This window comes from Pholis gunnellus (genome assembly GCF_910591455.1).
Source record: "Pholis gunnellus genome assembly, chromosome: 3".
NCBI classification, from domain to species: domain Eukaryota; kingdom Metazoa; phylum Chordata; class Actinopteri; order Perciformes; family Pholidae; genus Pholis; species Pholis gunnellus.
Genome location: NC_136529.1, coordinates 11,624,243 through 11,645,105, shown reverse-complemented (window position 1 = coordinate 11,645,105; position 20,863 = coordinate 11,624,243). Strand labels below are relative to the sequence as shown.

At 43.0% G+C, this 20,863-nt stretch overlaps 1 protein-coding gene across 2 annotated transcripts in view; it reads left to right on the top strand.

Moving 5' to 3' along the window:
• The window catches only part of vgll4b (vestigial-like family member 4b), a 36,787-nt gene that overhangs the window by 10,181 nt on the left and 5,743 nt on the right, over positions 1 to 20,863 (top strand). Inside the window, exons 1-4 of one of the 2 annotated variants that reach the window (XM_079156625.1) lie at positions 5,766 to 6,075; positions 11,862 to 12,096; positions 20,041 to 20,317; positions 20,665 to 20,782. In XM_079156625.1, coding sequence (XP_079012751.1) covers positions 5,994 to 6,075; positions 11,862 to 12,096; positions 20,041 to 20,317; positions 20,665 to 20,782 — 712 coding nt within the window. In that variant the 5' untranslated portion in view covers positions 5,766 to 5,993. Of the gene's footprint in view, positions 1 to 5,765; positions 6,076 to 11,861; positions 12,097 to 20,040; positions 20,318 to 20,664; positions 20,783 to 20,863 lie in introns of those variants that run through there. The other variant, XM_079156626.1, reaches the window with a different exon arrangement.

Here is a 20,863-nt window from a genome sequence, read left to right as displayed (position 1 = left end):
CATACACGCTGCTTTGCTATCGTCATGGTTTAATGGGCGGCCATTCAGAATGAAGGGGCAAGGGGCCACCATGGTCACAGGGTCAAAGGGTCACAAGGTTAAATACAATCCAACCTTGTTTTTCAAGCATTTCTGTTTTCCACTTTGACTTGTTGCTGTTTTCTTCCACATGGATATTTATATGCCAGTAATCATGTTTCCCTCTTTGCTCTTTTTTTTCGTAACAAGCCAACAGGTTTTTACACTTTGTCTGATTTCTAAAATAGTTTTGTGTAGCTCAATTTCAAAAAACAGTACATAACAATCCACCCTACCCTCCCCGCTGGCTGTTTTATATATAAAGATAAAAGAGTGTATACAAAGATAGGTGGATATCTGGTCTTTTAGTCTAGATCGAGGTTTTCTGAAGTCATCCACCACACTGTACAGGTCAAATGTTTAGCCACTACCTTAATAGATGGAGCTTCTCACTCCCACCTGTACATAGAAATACCTCAGTAGAATAGTCATGTGTTCAGGGTCCTCACCTGACAAAAGTGATTGCTTGAATTTGGGGTGGCTATGGCTACTTTTCTTAATATTGGCTCAAATGTTAAATAACTCATGTACCACATTTGCCCTCAGTAAATTCCATGCTTGCTGGTCCCAAACCAGCACTGCTGTCTTAGCGAGGGAACTTTTTCCCAGAGCTGTGCTGATCACACATACTTTACATGCCTCTCTTTTTGATAGCATTCACCATAGTTACTGAGAATGAAATGAAACGGGATCTTAAAACTATTCACACAGTTAACCTTTTTTAGTGCTAAAAAAGTGTTCCTGCTGAGACAGACTGAGCTTTAGTGAAATCAGTTGATTTGATTAATGACTCAGAGAGTTGTATTTATCCCATATGTGCAGGTATTCAGAAGGATAAGTTAGCACACAACATGAAAAGAGATTTAGAGTATTAATCCTCAAGGTCATTTTGTCCCAAATGCCATTGGAGAAGAGGTCTGATATTCTGTGAACATACTCTTCTCAGAAAAGTATGTATTGTATTTGTAGTCTCGGCATCCAGAGATAAAGGTTTGTTGACGACATCTGAGCATGCCGAGGCTGTAATCCAGGCACAGATGCAGAACATGAGTGTGGTAATGGCACAGAGCCTGCTGTCCCACGTAGGATCGGTCTTAGCCAATAAGCCCCTGGGGTCAGATTGTTACCACCTAATTGTTAGCATGACAAGAATGTTATCACAGGGTCCCATTGGCCTATGAAAGCATGGATCATTTCCCAATACCAGAAATAAGATCTGTTTCGTGTTATTTATTTCAAATTGCTTGCTCTTTATTCAGTTATTAACAAAACAGACATTGACCAGACTCACATTTTCATGTCAAAGTTATGCAACATAATTATCCAAAGTTTTATTTTCTGAATGTTCTGTTCAAACAGGAGTCACTGCTGCGTAGAATAAATACGTTACGCCTTTCCTGTTACCATACGAGACATCTGAGTCTCTGCTGCTCTGAAAACATTTGCATCTCACAATCGACTCTTGAGTTGTGTTCCAGGCAGTTGCATACTTGTAATAACACACAGTAGATATCTAACCTCACAAGTCGCCCTAGTGTGAGAGCGCCGCCACCGTCTGCCTCGTGTTTGTTTTGTTTCTGTTGTAAACAAAATTTGGCAGGGAGGGGGATGCGGAAAGAGACGGAGAGAGGAAAAGGGATTTGGAGGAAAGAAGAGGTTCAGGATGGACGTTTAGATATTTCATTGTGAGAGAAGAGATTTGTTAAATCGACAAGGAGTGCAGACTAAAGAGCAAACAACACAACGGTGGTGAATGACAAACAGCTTCACTTTCACACGATCACCTGTTAACATTGTTTCGGTGGAGTAACCTGATATTTCCTCCTCTGGGAGTCTGTATTTAAACACTCTCATGAACGTGGCGCTGCTGTGTAATTGTGCCTCTGAATACGGGGAAGATAATGTAAATGTCTTCACAGAAAGATGAAAATGTGGTTCTTCGTCTGGTGGCTTTTGAGAAGCAGGGACATTTAAATGTGCAATCTGATTAAACCGTCCAGGATTTGTAAAAAGTTTGTCTTCAAGAAAGGTTAAAAATTACCGTGAGCATCATGACTTGTAATACAGGTCTTTCCTACTCGGGTGTTTTGTAGACGTTATATATGTAACCAAACCTTTTATAGCCTCAAGGTTTGTGTAGAAGTTACAGTTATGTAACCGCCCTGATAACAAGAGCTGACACAAGAAATTTCCGAGGGGATAAATGTCTTCAATGCATTATGTCACCATGTAAACAAAGCCTGTAATGGTGTGGTGGTATTGCAACAGAAGGAATCAAGGATTTGACCTTTGATCTCTGCCAGTATATAAGTTGTTCTTCCACTCTGGCTTGTTAAGAATCGTGTTCATAATAAAGTTTAAAGCCAACTTGAGGAACTTACGTTTTTTTCCTCTTTCATTCATTTTCAACGAGCCATAAAGATAGTTTAGTTATGTAAAGACTGAATTCTAGGAAAGGAAGCAGGAAAAGGTGAGAAAAACTGAAACAAGTTGGGCTTTCTTTACACTCTACCATCATCCTATGGTCTTTTATTTTCTCTAGTGTTTGTGTCACAACAGCGGAGCGTGTTAATGAAGCATTAGAATGAATCACCACCTGGCCTGTGTGCTGTTGTTATCTAGACACACCCGCTCCCTGGAGAGGCCCAGACCTGTTCAGAGAGACACACAACACCTCAGAGGATTTGGTAGGTGTGGTAGCGCCTTGGCATGATAGATTAGATAGATAAATAAATAAGACATGCAGGAAGTAACGAGGATAATGACAGGAAGGCAGGAACTCTGTACTGGAGATGAAGGGCAGTTGTATACCTACACCGCTAAATGAAACATGGGTGAGTGCGTTAATGGATCCTATATCCATTTCATCTTGAAACTAAATAAAACGCTGCTAATCAAGTGCTCCAGAGTAGAAATCAAACTATATTACCACGGTCCAAGGACTTCAATTACGCGGACACTTTTCTTACAGCGGCTATCCCTACAGCTGCTGCCGGGCATCACAATAGATCATCAGCCCCACAGCGAGCGCTTTACTTTTGAGTCATGCTGACGAAGGCAAGATGTGGAAACAGAGGTGAGGAAAGGTTAGTATCACTGCAGGCCATGTTATTCGTACCAACTTGTCCCTATGGAAGAAAGGTGGAATTTCACCAACTTGTTGTGTAACCATTAATCTCCTTAGTATAGTTATTCAATCATACAGCATACAAGCCAGAACAAAGACACTGTGTTCAAGACTGTTTCTTCCCCTTTTGAAGTACATTTGAAGTCAAGTGTTTATGATAGTTGTAAGACAAATGAGCACGTTGACGCAAATGCAGTCACAGGGAAACGCATTGTGCTTCTGGTAAGCAGCAGCGAGACTAAAATAAGCTGATGTACAGAGGTCTGGCAGACATATGGGGGCACTAGTCTGTTACTGACTGTCTTTCATCCGGCTCTCCAGCAAAGAGAATGACTTCTTGTTTTCAACATGTTGAACATGTGTGAAGACGTTTAGTGACTAGTGCCACCTGAACCAGTTGAGCTGTCTCATCACAGCTTTGTGGTTTACACTTCCTGAAAGGTTGGGACATCGACCGATCTTCGTAGAGCCTTTTGCCAATTTTATTTTGACTTCTCAGAACAAATTTGTGTATGTTCTCGCATGCAGTACAATGTGAATTGTGCAACAACTTTCAGCTTACTTTTTCGATGCACTGCTTTGAGTTCAGCCCCTCTGAGTTAGTTGTAATCTGCAGCACCAGCTGTAGTAGAAGCAGTCCCACTGAATGGCCTCTCTGTCTACACTGAGCCTCGTTGTGTGTGTGAAACTGGAAACAATGGGTATCCAATGAGACAGGAGCCGTGTTCCTTAGTTCTGAGCTGCCGTTAGAGGGGGAGGACTGGAGGGGAGAGGCCTTTTGTTTATGTGCTTGTGAGTGTATGAGAGAGGAAGGGGGAGGCGTTACAGATAGGTAGGGTAGGTTAGATGTATGAGTGTTCGGGCACACATTCTGTCTTTGTTTGTTTTGTTGTTGTGGCCTGTGTGTAGACGAGAGACCAGGCGGGTAAAACCCTCCGTATAATTAGTCTGTTAATCCAGTTTTGAGCCGTGTTAGAAGTTCAGAGATGCATGTTTTAGTGAGACCGTGACCAGCGAAGCAGCCATAACTTTCCCTCTGACTTTGTCCCCTTAAATGTAGTCTACAGAGCTTTTAGCCTGCATGGAGCCCATGATATAAAAGTACATCCAACTGCCTGAAGCTCTTTTCTCTTGCTTTGAGTTTCTCATGATTTATTATCACTATATCTTATTCTTTCTTTGATATATTTGCTCACAGGTATTAAAGAGCTTTGGGTTCAAGACTGAATGAAGGCACGGCAATACAGAACTTTCTGAGTCATTTCAATTGCTTTGAGGAAATATTCCATTTTGACTTCAAAGCTGGGTCTTACCTATTAAGAATGCAGTACTTTGTAAGTGTGTATTATGTTGTCTGAGCTTTTCTAATGTCTCTCATTTCCCCGGTCTGTGTGTTTTGTGGGTATGTGTCACACGAAAGCACACACATGGAAAATGCGTGTGTGTGTGTATAAACCCATGCTCTAAAGCTCAGCCACACCCTGCTCATTATGTTCTCATCCAGAGGAAACTGTCCACACAAACCATGTAATATTCACATTCTATGCATCTTTGGTGAGGCCACCTATTTCCTCTTTTCATCCCGTTTGCCTCCTGCTTGATCCACATCGGCCCCCTTTATTGAAGACAGAACCTGGGAGTAGCCTTTCTTAAGCACCAGAGGGCAGGAGAGAACCACGCTGAGACTGAGGATGCGCTCCTGGGCCTAGATAACTTTTCATACCCATTAACATGTTCACGGAAGTTTACCCTCCACTTATAAGGCAACTATAGGCAATTTATTTTTGCACATAGAATATATAAATCTACATTGTTTTTCCTTTTAACATGTTTAACTTAATGTCCCTATACCCTAGAGGGGTAATCTTGGTATGAATAAAAATCAAACCTTAATATTATATTATATTCTGTTGAAAGAAGCATGAAAAATAAAAAATAAAACAATGTAGATTGCGGGAAACCACCATCTTTGTAAAAAAAAAAGAATTCTTCTACGTTTTTCCTTCCCTCTCTTTTCATCTAAACTTTTAGTTTTCTCACCTTCACGCTCTGATGTCTTCAAACATTCGCTGACTTATTCCCACAGACAAGTTTACACCGACTTATCTATCTTTATATACTTCTCTGCTATCACTATATTAGTCCTGCAGGGACTCACACTGATAAAGTTATACTAATCTCCTCAGTTATCACTTCTATATTCCTAGAGGGACTTCATGCACAACCTCAATAACCATCGGAACGTTTACTATTCGGTGTCAAAACTACAGCATTTGGTCTTTATTATAGGCCACTCTTTTTGTATACCTCCCTGCAAAGTTAACATGGGATGACTGCAGCGCTTTGGGTGTCCGGATGTGTTTGGAGAGACTGATCTTGCACGTAAAACTTCCCTGATATTTGAGGCGCTCCAGGGATTTATGGAGCATGCCCAGTGCGCTCCTCTCAGCCCCAGAGCAAACCGCTGGTGCAGCGCAGGAGTCATACCGAGCATAGCCTGCGTGTCAGTGCAGTCGACTTACAGCTGGCTGTGAGGACAACTGACGCTACTCTTCTGTTGCTCTTTATCGCCGCGATACATTTTACCCATATTGTTTTGTTTGTTGAAAAGGTATCCTTGGCTCGGTGTCAATCCTCTTCTGGTTTAATTTTATTAAAGTGGTTTCTAGAAAACAAAAGTTGGAGGCTGGGCCTTTAGCTTTTTGACCGTCGCTTGAGAGTTGAAGAAGAAAAAGAAGAAGAAGAAGAAAAAAAGCTGGTCTTTTTTTGGGGGGTAAAAACTCGATAAATGCTTCTAACGAAAATGGACCTGTTGAACTACCAGTACCTGGACAAAATGAACAACAACATTGGCATTCTCTGCTACGAAGGTAAAGTGAACGGTTTGGTCCGTTTTAAAAAACAAAACAAATACTCGAAGTGTCCGTTAACGCTGTGAGTTAACAGTTAGCGACGTGGTGGAGCGAAGTTTTCACTCAACTCACCGAAGCTTAACGTTGAGCTGTTACTTTCCACGAGCCCTGCGGAGAGAAGTTGTCGCTTTCAACACATGTTGATTAATTGAGTTTGTAACGACTTATGAATATGGAGTTAAATGGTTTATAACCATTTCAACTGTTTGAACTTGGTGCTAACACGCTATTGGAAACATTAACTTATATTTCCCATGGAGCGTAGTTTTAACCGTTAGCGACGTAATTTCATGGCTCTCCTCCTATGGCTGATTCCCACTATACTACTCACAGTAGTTGCTCAGTTATTCTGAGTTTTTGCTGTCTACTATTCATATCAAGCTCTTGCATTCCTAACGTTGTGATATATGTGGTTAAATGTCTGGTTTTAGCTGTATCAGGATGTGACAATATCTCACGTATTGGCACGGTGTGTGTAGTGATTTGACCCAGTTGTCTATTAGATAAGGGCTGATATTTCTCTTTCTCTTCTCTTCTTTGCTCTTGTCCTTTTTTTGCATGAGCTGTGCATAATTTCGTGTTATGTCATGAACTCATGAACAGCTTATTTGCAAAGTGATTGACTATTGGAGGAGTGTAACTCTTGTCCTGCAGTCAGTCCTCCCATGTATGTAAAATATTAGTCTTTTTTTGGGGGGATTAATACAAGCTGTGTCCTCTGTTTTCTGATTTCTATCACAACATGCAGAAATCAACTCCAGCACTGGAAAGAAAACAGTCTACTCAAGTCAGCTTTTTGTCATGAACTGCAACAAATGCACAGGACCCAGTAGAACAAATGTTAGGATTGTTCATTACAGACTGATCGGCAGGCTTTCTTTTCATCTCCTCTCTGCTGCTGTGCCACAGTTAGCAGCTCTTCTCTACATGTAACACAACATTAACTTTTAATAGCACTCCTATTAAGACTGTGCGACTGAAAACCCGTTTTGCAGATTTGAGGGAGGGTCACAGAGGCAGTTTGGCAGGTGGCCAAGTGCCATTTTATAGCAGCAAGTAGAAGAAACATGTTGTTGTTTTTTAAGTGGTTGAGCATGTGATTATGGTCTCTGTTAACAGAGCTGTACTTCTGTCTGTTTCACTGCTTTGTGTGTGGGGGGGGTGGGGGGGGGGGGGGGGAGGAGAGAGTGTTGTGTTGCAATTCCTGTTTGACCCAAAATTATTGCTCTTTGAGGCATGTGACTTTTCAAGTTTTGAGAAATGTCAGTGACAGTAAAGATCATTCTTCAGTGTAGGGATGGTGCAGCAGATAAGAGGGGTTGAAGTCAATCAGAAGGGTTTTCTGTATCACTGCAAATCTTCATCTTTCTCAGGTGTAATCCTGTCTTTCTCAGTGAAGTGAATATGGGAGGATGCTACTTTCTTTTTTTTTTAGTGGTGTTTCTATACTTTTATATCCTCTGGGTGTCTCTTGTAGGCGATGTGTTCGGACACAATGCTTTATTTCTATCTTAAGCTCATCTCTACACGATTGGCCCATCTATTGGTTCTTCTGTTTGTTTTTTTATTGTGTGCGAGTGTTGTTTTGAGCTGACTGAGCTAAAAACTGACTCCATCACGTGCCCCGCGATAAGAAAACAAAGATAATTGAAGAGGGAAAAGAGCCAACCCTGGAAAAAAAGAGTGAAAGAAAAGCCGTTCGTGTTCAAACATGTCGACTCAAGAAGGGGGTTGGATGAGCTTTGTGATATTATGGGTGTGCTGACTTGTTATTGTATGCATGAGCACACATACTCACAATACATTCCCCCTCAAATAAATGCTCATATATATATATATATATATATATATATATATATATATATATATATATACACGGAGTTAGCAGTGGCGGTGTTCATATTCCACCGTTTAACCTTGCCATTAGTTTAACAGTTAAAAGAAACTTTAAAAGCTTCAGAGGAGCGACTTGTCACTAGGAGAATAGCGCTAGTCCACCTTAAAGGTCGGTCTACCTTGACTTTGGGGCTAACCCCCTTCACCATGATCATCAGCTGGCTGACACAAGACACAGAAACTTAACTTGGGTCTCCTCACGACAAACACACTGTGCACATACTGCACTGCTACTGTAGTGACCACGAGTCCCGTGCTTCAGCTGCTAACTGATCTGAAACGTTACGACATGAATTCAGAAAAAACATACACAACATTACCAATACTCTGTGTCCATAGTGAGTATCCATCACTTCCAATGAGTTTGATCACAAACAACCGCCACATCATGTTAACGGAGCACAGCCAAAAACTAACGGTGACACCTGTGACTAGTGGCATGAACCTAAATAATTGGCTTCATCAAACCCCCACCTCGTGCTTTGAGGCTTATTACACTGAAACACAAATCCTCCTCTGATCAAGTCTTCTGTGTGTTAATACAGTTTGTGATAAAATAATAATTAGTTTGAGCATCGGGTCAATTCGTGGAATGATGTGAAATGGAATGGAGCAAGCATCTCGTCGACACAATCTAAAAAGCAAGAAGCCTTTCATTGACGTCTGTTGTTCTGGGGCTGACGCGTAGACAGTCGGTTATTATAAAGACATTGATCCACATCCAGTTTCCTCTGTGACTCTTCTTGGGCATGAATGCAAAATTGAACAACATTAAGAATCAGACATTGGTGTGTATAGGTGACAGTTGAAAGAAAGGTTGGTAGTAAATCCAGGTGTGTTACTTTGGTTATGGACACACCCCTTCTGACATTAATTTGACTGACAAAGTTTAGTTTAAAAACCAAACTGTGACTCTCAACCTTATCCTGTGTGCCCTTTAGAGCCCAGTATATCATACATTATTACATTGTTGCGACAGTAATTGATGAAGGAAGTCCATTGATTTAATAATAAGACATGTGCGTCATTCTAAACAATTGCTCCAGTCTCACACCAGCTGATTGCTCTCATTTAATTTCAAACTATATTATTTCCCAACCACATTATACTGTGCTGTGTTGACTGATATATTTGAAAATGACTGTTTTTAGCCAGCTGTGTAATTGATTTGTATATATATACATATTAGGATCTGTGTAATATGCAATGTTTTCTCTTTCTCGGTCAGTCCGTCTGTTCATGCGTCTCTCTCTCTCCAGCGCTCCCTTTCTCTGTCTGTAAAGCTGCTATCACTTGTAGGCCTGCAGGGTGGGAGGGGTGCAGGGGAATGCTGACTGTCTCTTTTTGCTGCTGAGCGCTGGGAAATAAACAAGGTTGAAAACCTCCTTAAGGCCATCTACTTTTGTAAACGTCTCCTTCTCTTTTGTCTGTCTCGCTCTCCTTTTCTCTTGTCTGTCGGAGATCAAACCAATCTGACATCCGGTTTAAAAGTTCAGCTCACACAGACAACAACTTCTGTGGAAGAGCTTTTTTTTTTTCTCTCTCTGTGTCCTTTTTAAGCGTTTAAAAGCCTAAAACCTCAATGGACTTAGAAAATTCAGGCAACCCAGAGGGCCAAGTTCAGGTTACAGAGAAACTGAGCCAAAAATAACCGAGCTGCTGCTCTGCAGAGAGAGAAGAAGAAGAGGGCATGCTCGGACTCATCCTTTTTTAAGTACCTCAAGGGGAAACAGGAGAGAGGGAGAAAATGAGAGGGAAATGAAGAGATGCAGGGGTTGACCTCTTTTTGTAATCCAATCTCATCCTGATTCCAAGCTGTTTGAAGTTCTGTCAAGAGAAACAGGCTTTGATCACATGGACCTGATGAACTGAGAGGGCAGAGAGTGGAGTCTTACTTCTGTGCTGCAGCTCTACTTCCACTGATTGTCTGCTCATTGAACAAAACAAATGGCGTTTTATCGAAATATTGCAGTGTCCTGTATCTAATGAACAAATATGTATACCAGAGATGGAGTCCTTTCTCGGTTTGGCGTTTTGTGCTTCTGCCTATTTCTACAGTTTATTTTGCATGCTGCTGTGTGCACATATCATCAATGATATGTTTACATTTTATTCTGTATTGGTGGAAGAGGCATGCCTCACACAGGTTAGTTTTTTTCTTTTTTTAAGTAAATCTATACACTCAGTTTCCAGTTTATTAGGGATCCTTAGCTAGAACTAATGCAGTCATCTCTGAATGTAGGATTCATTGCAAGGCTGCAGTAGTTTTAGACCTAACTGGTACCTGAGTGTACTGTTGCTCAGGTTAACTGTTGAGCAGCAGTTAGGTCTTCAGTGTTTGACTCTAAACGGCCAGATGTCCCGTTTGTTCTCCCCTTGTCGAGCACTTCACTCCTGAAGCTCTAACAAGCCGCTATGGGTCCTGGATCCTGATTGGACGGTGTGGTGTCACTGTCTCCCTTCTTTTTATTGCCAGCCCTCTGTCCTGCCAAAAACAATGATGTCACCCTTGTTGCCATGGTACACAGCGGGGCTAGCAGGAACATGCTAGAGAGAGAGAGGGGGAGAGAGGGGGGAGGAGCTGCTGCTGTGTTTGGGAGGCCGTGCTCAAACTAAACATACATAGAGGAACAGTGTAGGAATAGAGCACACCAGCACAAAGCCTTTTCATTGTGTGTGTGTGTGACTTAATGATACAGTTGTTTACGACCGTATGCACCCAAAAAGTCCCTGTTGTCTCTCCTCCAAAAGAACTCTGTCCACTCTAGTTTACAGGAAACTTCCTCGAGTGATTTAGAAAATGAATGCAGTGAACAAACAGTTCAGTATTATGCTGCTAGCCGTGTTTAAAGTATCACCATTTATTTAGATCCTCAGAATCAATGGCCAGGAGATGTATCACTACTTTGTGCCTTTTGGTTTATTCATGAATGCCGGTCCAAATTGTAAGTCGAGAGACTGTAGCAGAATAAGCACAACCATTAAACATTGTGGGACTTAATCCTCCAACGCTAATACCTGAAAAATAACAGCATTTGTAATATTAAATTAGTTTAAAATTACACAGGGAAAAAACACTTTGTGTTGCTAAAAAGTACGAGAGTAGTTGTGGAGAAAAGTGCCTGTAGGAATGGGTTTTTTTTTTACTCTGGGCTTTATGTTTTGTTTGGGGAAAGTCAGACGGGATGCATGAGGTGGAAGCAGTGGAAAGTCCCCGAGCTGAGACGGAGCCAGTGGTAGTTTTCCTGATTCTCTCTTGCTCTTACTCCCACTCACCCACGGCTCTGTAGGCCTCCTGTACCGGGACAAGACTGCAGGTTAGCAGAGAGAAATAGTTCACACACGCCACATTTAAACGTATGCAGAAGACGTCCACAACTATTTCCTCCAAAACATTACTAAACCAGATACTCCAGTTCATGCCAGAGGTTCGTGCCTCACTCAGCAAACTGTACAAGTCAACACAAATTGAAAACGTTTGAGCTGGAACACAGCATGTATGGCAACACTGTCATGAAGTAGTGTTTGTGGTCAGCGTGTTTAAAGTGGCAATAAAACAGTTGCCTTCTACTTGAAAATACTATAATTTGGACTAATTACCATAATTGTACACCCATGGCTAAGCACCTTTTTTTGGAAGTGTAAGCATGTCAGTTGATAGGAACCAGTTCACTCAGTCATGTTTTAAAATGACCAAAAGTATTCAAACTTAATTGTACTCACGAAGGTGTTTTGATTGTGCTGGTGCTACACTTTCCATTTAGAATATCTTCCTCTTTGAACTTTAATAGAGGTTCAACATCACTAATAACTCTCTCCCTCTCTTGTATCTTGTCTCCTCTTCTCAGGTGAAGCCGCTTTGAGGGGGGATCCCAGACTCCAGTCCCTGTCTCTGTCCTCTTCCTCCTCCTCCTCCTCCTCTTCGTCCTCGTCCTCCTCATCGTCCTCTTCCCTCTCCAACCACAGGACGGGTCCTCCTCCCATCAGCCCCACCAAGAGGAAGCTGAGCGGGGACCAGGGGGACAGCGACATGGACGACAACGAGCACGTGGCGAAGATGAGCCGACTGTTTGCCGCTCAGCTGTGAGTACAGAACACTGAGAAACACTTTCTAACAGACGCCATTATAGGCTCGGGCGATATGACGAGATTATCGTTCAACACAATGCTGGTGGGTCATAATAACAGTCCTCGCGTGTCCACGATAACGGAGCGTAATCCATTATACAATGCCAGTAATTCATTTTGCAACATAACATAACCATGGTTATGGCAACATCCCAACATCCTTAATCACAGCACCCTTGTCTTTTCTGTCTGTCTCTCACACACACACACACACACACACACACACACACACACACACACACACACACACACACACACACACACACACACACACACACACACACACACACACAATGTGGCCGTTGAGGAGGCCGCCTTGCTGCCGAGAAGCTACATACACCCTACCGCTTTCGTGTATGCCAGGGTTTCTGTTGGCCATGTGTTTTGCGGGCTCCTTGCTTGTTGAAGCTGTGCACAGACAGGCAGGCTTTCTCAGAAGTCCCAGTTTGGACTCCAGGGTGCTATGCCAGGTTTAGCTGGCTCCACGCTGTTCTTCTTATAGCCACACGTCTCTGGAAGCTTGGAAACTGGGACTGCACAACAGAAAGATTACTCGCACCTATAATGTTCCCACATTCCCACTTCCAGAGATTCCAGGGATTCTGGAGCTCTTATTGGCTGTGAAGGGACCTGTCTCAGTTCTTCTCAGTCATGGACCATTGCTTTTTATTGTGGAGGCAGGCAAGGAGATGTTAGGTGGAGCTGTGCAGTTTAAAGTAATACTAATTATATACAAGTAATGTTATGAAGTCATGTTGTTTTTGCTGCTCAGTCACGTTTATTGTACTGCTTTTCTTATTATTAGCATTCTATTATATCCACTGTTGCTGTTATCATCAGGAGTGATCATCATGTGTTTTGTGGTGTTGGGCTCTACAAATGAAATTGAATTGTCGTTTCGCAGTCCACACGGCTGTGAAATGACACAATGGAACACGGTGGATGATTTGCTGGATATACTTGAAGCGCTGGATTAAGAGTAGAGCACAGTTACTGGCAGTGTGTTTTGTGGTTAAGCGTGTGTGTAAACACACACGCGCATGTGTCGTACATACTGTCATGTGTTCACGCTTGCACAAACACCTGCTGCACATTAAGCAAATAGTTTGATTGAAATCACTGTTGCAAACCAAATTGTTACTTCTTCTGAGTAACAAACACCACGTTTAGATTGTAAAGGTAGCATATAAGTGAATGGTTACACATCTATCTGCTCACTGGCCTGTGTCACAGTGCAGTGATTTATTTTTGCTTTACAGATATAAATCTCTGTCTTCTCGTGGCACAGGGGGGGGAAGGGTCTCTGTTCCTTCATCTTGTGACCGTCTGGGCTCACATATCAAAGGATTAGCTTGTGTGTCTTGACATTTGTGCCGAGTCGTCTTGTTTTTCTGCTGCGAATGTGTCAGTGGTGGGAGAATTAACATTGTTCTCTTCAGCCAGGCAGTAAATCGATCTGACCACTTGGTGTTTTATTCCGTTGTCTCAGTTGCTTTTCACTCTCTGTGAGATATTAGTTTTTTTATGCACAGTGCGGTTAACTTCTGCTTACATTGATAAGCAAAAGCTCCGACTCGTGTGTCCACGAGTTGGATTTTGTTTTGTAAGTTGCTCTGCCGTAGTACAATGGGACTTATTGTCATATCAGCTTTCGGTTAGTGTCGGAACTCCTCGCCACAGCTTCTAAATGCCGCCACTCTGTGGAGTTAAACTTCGGTTAGAACTGCTTATTGTACCATGGTCATTTCCTAGAAGTAACACATAATAAGCCTCAATCCCTTTGTTTAATCTTCACTTTAATTATGACCGTGGAGTTATTTGACTCTAGGGCCTGCAGGTTAATCTCTACCCAAGAAAAGTCAATTGCTAGTTGACTTGCTGCAACTTGAAGTTAAATCCAGTGCCTTCATCAAGATATACTTTTTTGAAACCCAATTCCCTTCGGGCCATCCTAGAGGTATATTTATTGGTAGTCATTTCATTTGAGGTTTCTCTGAGGGCAGTCTTTCCCTGGTAAAAATAACTGCTAAGTGAAACCTGCAGTAAGTCAGTTTGAACTATTGTGTTTGTCCAAAAAAACAGTGATTACACCAAAGTGGAGAATGATGGGTGGGTGTTACAAAAAACAGTCGAGCTTAAAATAGTGAGTGTTTTATAGAAAACATTGAAGGGGACTTCACACTCAACTCCTCTTTATTTAAAATGCATGAGCTTTCTGCTTCATTTAACTCATCCCTCAATTGTATGAATAGTGATTAAGTTTAATTTGAAAAGGATGGAATTGTTTCTTGGGGAGGGGAAGAATTCTATACAGAAAACAAGAACATGAGCACTGCACACACACACACTCACTCACACACACTCAATTCAAATGTCCAGAGATGGTTATCTGACACCTTTCTTGGATTCTGCGGGCTGCTTCTATCTGTGTAGCTTGTTTTTTTGTCTGCACTGATTGCTCTTCTCAGTGTTGCCTATTCCTGCATGTTTAGGAGCTTTTCTGTTCATTCCTCCTCTTAAACAAAAAAAACCCCAAAACATTTTCTCTGTTATGCTTTAGCAGCAGTTTTCCTGTGCGCTGACTGCTTCGGTTGCTATATAATGTGTGTTGTTGCGGAGCTGCTTGTAGTTGGCTTTCTTTTGTGTCATATTTTGGGTGACTAAACACGCAGACAGACACCTGACACCTTAGACTTGAGGTGGGGCTATGAAGAAGGAAGCTCGGGTTTCTGTTGTTGTCCAATCACAACAGGCTGAAGTCAGGGGGAGGCACGGGCTGTGGTGAGAGGAACAACACTCTGCACCGACTCGATCTTTCTTTCTCATGTGGGGCAGTATTAACAGGTGTGATAAATGAGCGGATTTTCGCTTTTGTCAACAGCCTGTGTATTTAAGGATGTGGTTGTGAATGTATTTTTCTCAGGCGCCTTAGTGTTTTAACAGTGAAGTCACTATTGCCGTAAAGAAAAGTTTATGGCATGGTAAATTCTGCAGATAAAAGTCAGTGGCAGTCCTACTGGCAGGATGATATGTGGATGTGATCTCCCTGTTTGTGCTGACTCTGCATGCGTTTGTGCAGGTATGCACATGTGTCGTGTGTGTGTGTGTGTGTGTGTGTGTGTGTGTGTGTGTGTGTGTGTGTGTGTGTGTGTGTGTGTGTGTGTGTGTGTGTGTGTGTGTGTGTGTGTGTGTGTGTGTGTGTGTGTGTGTGTGTGTGTGTGTGGTGAGAGGGCTCCTTGTCAGGCAGCAGGGGCTACTTTCTCATTTTCTCTGAGGAGTAGGAGGAGTCTGGAACAAAGAAGCCTTATCCTGGCCACTGGAGCCTGCAGGCTGGAAGCTTGCTGCTGCCTGCTCGCCTACCCGCCGCTCCGCAGTTGTAGACCCGCCAGTATAAAAGTCCTCATGCTCAGCTGTTTCATTCCTCCTTAAGAATAAGAGCCAGTCACAGAGCAAGGTTTTATAATTGGGGAATAGAACTGCAGGGAAGTGTATTTGCAGCAGCCCGGTTACATGTGACTCAGTGGGCACTGGGTTTGTTGATTTCCTCAGGGAAGTATATCAAAATTAAGAATTTATTGTGAATTATTTTGTTTAACTTACCAATGACACATACTAACTGACCCTTTACTAAGTCCCGCCCCTTGAACGTTTATAATGTAGCATCGGCTGCTTGGTTTTGGGAATGGTTAAACGTTGTGCCTGGGGCCTGTGTAATGGTGATACTTGGGTATGTCAGCAGCACATAATAACTCGCATAAGCCCTTCTATGCTAGCTACTGAAGGTAAACTGGATGTACATACATGCAGCTTTTGCTTTTTAATAGTGAATAACGATAAAAGCTCAATTACATTTAGTCGGTTTGCTGCAGTAAGTACTGTAGCACACAGACACTGCAGCTGCTTTCTACTGGGAACTTCATCAGCAAGTTGTTCTCATGGAAGTTTCCCCATAGGCCAAGTAGGGGAAAAATCAGAGAGGTGGAGTTAGTGTGTGTGTGAGAGAGAGACCAAGCCAGGTGAAGTCATTATTACCCCCTTGTTTTACATGTGTGTGTATCAGAGAAAAGGAGGATGTGGTGGTTTTTTTTCTTCTTCTGTGTGTTCTCATGTTGTTTTCTTTGCCACCTTGTTGTGGTTGTTCCCATATCCGATCTGTCCCAGCTTTGATAACAAAGGATTTTCTTCAGTTTTCTTTCTCTGCAGGCCGTTAACTGTCAAATATGTGCTTGATTCCTATCAGTATTCATGCATTAGTGGAAGTCTGAAAGATTTAAAACGGCTGTGTAAAGAGATGTTTGGGATTGATGCAAAAGTTGATGTATTAAGTGTAATACACAATCTGTTAATAAGGTGTGTTTCTTTTGGGTTTAGACGTTTCTATTTTAAAGGATACAAATATCATTGCTAACCTAGGCATAGTCCTGCTACTGAAACATGGACTTAGCAGAGTAAAATGTGTAGAGATGTTTGTATACTTTATATACATAGGCTGGGTACGCCCTGTGGCTCACTGAGTGTGTGTGTGTGTGTGTCCATTTTGTGGGTTTGTACAGACCTTGCAGAGCTTGGGCCTGGTTGTAACCTGTGGTTGAGCCTTCATCCTCTACTTTTTTTTTTCTTTTTGGTCGTCGTCTCCTCTTTACGCCCTGATTCTTCCCAGATGTTTCCTGTGTGTGTGTGTCTCTCTCTCTCTCTCTCTCTCTCTCTCTCTCTCTCTCTCTCTCTCTCTCTCTCTCTCTCTCTCTCTCTCTCTCTTCTTGCTCTTTATTTCTTTCTTAAAGGAGTCCGATATGAACCTCTGCCCAACCACAGATTTATTGTGAGGTTTTGTCTGAACACATTAGAACACAATTGTGAGAAAAGTCGTAGAACCTTTATAGCTCCTGTATGTTTGCCTTAAAGTAGAATATAGCTATCTCACTAAATTGGTCTGCTATAGAGCTAAACCTGGAATACAAAACAATATTTTTAAAGCCTTCAATTCTTATGTTTATATTTGTTTTAATTTCATTTTCCACTGTGGCAATTAGGCAAGTTGGCTTCTACAAAGCTGTGAGAACAAATGACAAGTACTCAGATTTAAAGTCATTCAAACGTGATCACAGTCCTGATGTTTAACTTGAGGTTACCTTGAAGACCGAGTGTCATGTGAATGGTTCCTTAACAGGCTGTACTCAATGACGGATCTGACTGCTTCAGGATGTATGACTATATCATTTATGTGTTGAGGTCTGGACTCTCTGGGTTTTTAAATGAAAGCCCACAACAGTGGCTGACTACAACTAATGACCAGGCTACACATAACACAGGCTCTAGTGAAGTAGATATCTACTCTCTACGAGCTCACTTGTTTTTTTTATTTCATTTTAATTTTGATAATTGAGTGATTTCCCACATAGCTCTAGTAGCTAGTCCCTCTCTCCATCTCTTCCCACTTCTAGCTCTCATCCTGTCCTCTAGCCCCAGACCTGGCAACCCTCTCTCTTCAGCTCTCGCCCCTCTGACCACCCCCATACCCGAGTCTTATGCGTAGCCCTCACCCCTCTCCCTCTCTCCCCAGCTGCGACCCCCAGCGATAATTGAGAGGTGAGTAAGAGAGACAAAGGCACAGGGGTATGTTTTGAATGCCTGATCCCTGGCATGAAATGCGGTCCCCGGGGTTTTTGGTGGGCAATCAGGCGAGCGGAAGGCGGGGGCGGCGGTGGACTCGACAGCGACGACCATTCATTGGTCGGATTTGTTGATCCCGTTCACTGGCTCCTGCAAAGGCCCCTCTTGTGTGAGGATGTGGGCATGCCTGCTCTTTGGCAATGATTAAAGTTTGGGACAACTTCCATAACTGGAGACCCAGCTGTACGAGAGGGGGAGTTGCTTTATTACTATTGCCTCTTAGCTAATCTGCTGCTGATTTTTTATATCTGAAGATAACCAAGTTCTACAGGAGGACTTTGGTTTGGGGAATCTTATTCAATATAATCATTATTATGACCTGATGTTATGTGATTAACTCCACAATGCAGTTACTTTTTGACTATTTGATAAATAACAGAAAACTGATGCCACTGTGGGGAAAACACAAGAGCCTGTCGTCCAGGGTTTATAGAAACGCTGCCAAGTCTCTCCTTCTTTAACCCTCAGGAAGTTTGCTGCCGATTGTGAGAAAGAAAAGGGGGGGGGGGGTTCTGCTAATGTAAGCGCTCGGCACAAACGAAGGAAACTACTGACCTCACTCTTTCTTATAGTAGAGGTCCGGCCCATTCACATGCAGCTCTCCTCAGCTCTTCCTCTCTCCCGCTCTGTATTCTGCAGAGACTATTTATTTGTGGAGGACGCTGCTGTGGGCTCCAGATGCTTGACCCGGCAGTCAGGTTGCCTGGTCACATGGATTTACAACTGTTTGCCTGAACTTGTTGTTTTGCATCCAAACAAAACCTTAAAGGCCCGCTTTGACTTTTTTCACTCTCGGGTCTGTTTTGTATTCTCATTCAAGACTTTCTTCTGCAGAAATGCCTCCCTGTGTCTGGTGGAGAATAAAGGAGAAAGAGAGAATCTCATGTTTGAGTGCAGCTTATTTATAGGAAATGTCATACTTTGTTCCCCCCCCAATTGAGGCTTTTGTGTCTAATAGTGTATATATTTCAGTGTAGGAAGGAGGAGGGCAGGCAGCATTCATTTGGGCTGTGAAGTTGGAGAGAAAAGAAGAGATAGCGAGAGGAGAGTAAATCTTGCTCCCTGTAACTGGGCCTCAAATTGTAGGAGGAGACTGGAGCTGCACTAAGGCTGTAATATACAGCTGAACACACGCACGCACACACACACACACACACACACACACACACACACACACACACAGAGAACACAGACCACATTTGACGCACTGTGCAAAAATAATTGCTACCTGTTAAACTGCAAGCAAGTGTGCACAGTATCAAGCACCGCCACCTCACTACACACTGTATCAACCATTTCATCATCGGAGCCGGGAGCTGGAAAAAAAAGAAAGAGAGGCCAAGATCTGTGTCCTGTCAAACTGTCGTTACTTCAGCCTCTTATCCTTATCGCTGTTTTTTCAACGATTAAAATATGAGCTCACGGTTTGCGGAGAACAGCGGGATCTCGCCGTGGTGAGAACTGATTCTCTTTCATGTGGAAAGTGTGCGGCCAGCCTATACCTGCTTTCACCGTTAGTACTCAGTCCGCGGTAGTGAGTACGGACGCTGTGTTGTGGAACAGAAGCGTCAACAGACGCACAAAGACGGATGTCTACTTCAGCAGATTGAGTCAAGTGTTGAGATGCAGTTCAGAGGTAGCTGCTGCATTAGCCGTGTCCGTGTTTTCCTCAGACAGCAGTGAGTGCAGCTGGCAGAGATCATGTTTGTGCCCGTCTGCCCCTGTGCAGGGATACGTTGAGAGTCCATCCATGTCGGATGAAGTTAGGAAAGTGTTCCTTCCTCGGCTTAACAGCAAAAAAGGTTGTGTGTGTGTGTGTGTGACTTATCGTGTGTGAGTCGAGGTCAGTATTAATAGCTTCTGCTGCTCCTGCAGTGTTTGACACAGAGCCCCATTTACAATTGCTCTTTTGTTTGTCTTCTCCCTCATCTCTCTCTCTCTCTCTGAGCCCCTCTTTACCCCCCCCCATCCTTTTTCTATCACGACACAGTTTTCGATCACTTTGGATCAGGTGCCCTGTAATCCATGAAGTAGAGATCAATGCGCTAAACATTGAGGTAGTGAGATAGCTAAATAGCAAATCTAAATAGTTATCTATTTGGCAAAGTTTTCTTTTCTTGCTTAAAATATGTCTTGTTACTGAATTCAGAGGAGGTGTATCACTATTTGACTCCACCCCTAAAATAAACACACCACCCAATCTTTGCCTCTCTCCCCTCTGTTCCCCAGGAAGCCTAATGGAGACTACCGCAGCTCTCCCATGTCTAAGGACCGGAGCCGGAGCCCCATCGAGCGCGTGGTGGTGCCCAGCACTCTGGGAGTTCACGGCAACCACCTGTACAGCCACGCCCACCACCACCACCACCATCACCACCTCGCCAGCTTAGCGGGCATGGACCAGCCACTGGCGCTCACCAAGAACAGCATGGTGGAATCTGCACGCAGCAGCAGCACAGCAGCTATGGCCTCAGTGCCACACACAGTCAGCGCCGTGGAGCGCCAGCAGGTAACCTGCACTTCCTGTATTATCCGGTTCTAGCACCGAGTACATCTTTTGCAAATTGTTGGGTAAAACCTCATCTTGTTAGGTCTTGATGTGGGACAATGTGCTTCCAATAGCCAGTCTCCTTGGATGGTGGAGAGTACAAATGTCCCATTTGGTTTATTTGCCAAATTCTAAAACCCTGGTGGTCAATAAATCACTCGCTCTCCCTCAAGCTTTAAATCTACCTTCAGTCTTTCTAAACATGAATATTCCCCACTTTTTTTTAAGTTCTATGCTCTTTTTATTCACCCGTGGCACAATTGTTTATGTTGTTTTGGTGATTCCTAAATAACAACTTTGTGTTTCAGAATCGCCCTTCAGTGATCACATGCGCCCCAGCCAACAACCGCAACTGCAACCTGTCTCACTGTCCAGTGTCCCACAACGGCTGTGCAAGCCTCGCTAACAACTTCAGGAGAATCAACAGTGAGTGCACACATGCACAGACAGACAGACGGACACATGACATCGTGGCTTTTTGTATTCTAGTGCATTTGCTTTTGTTTA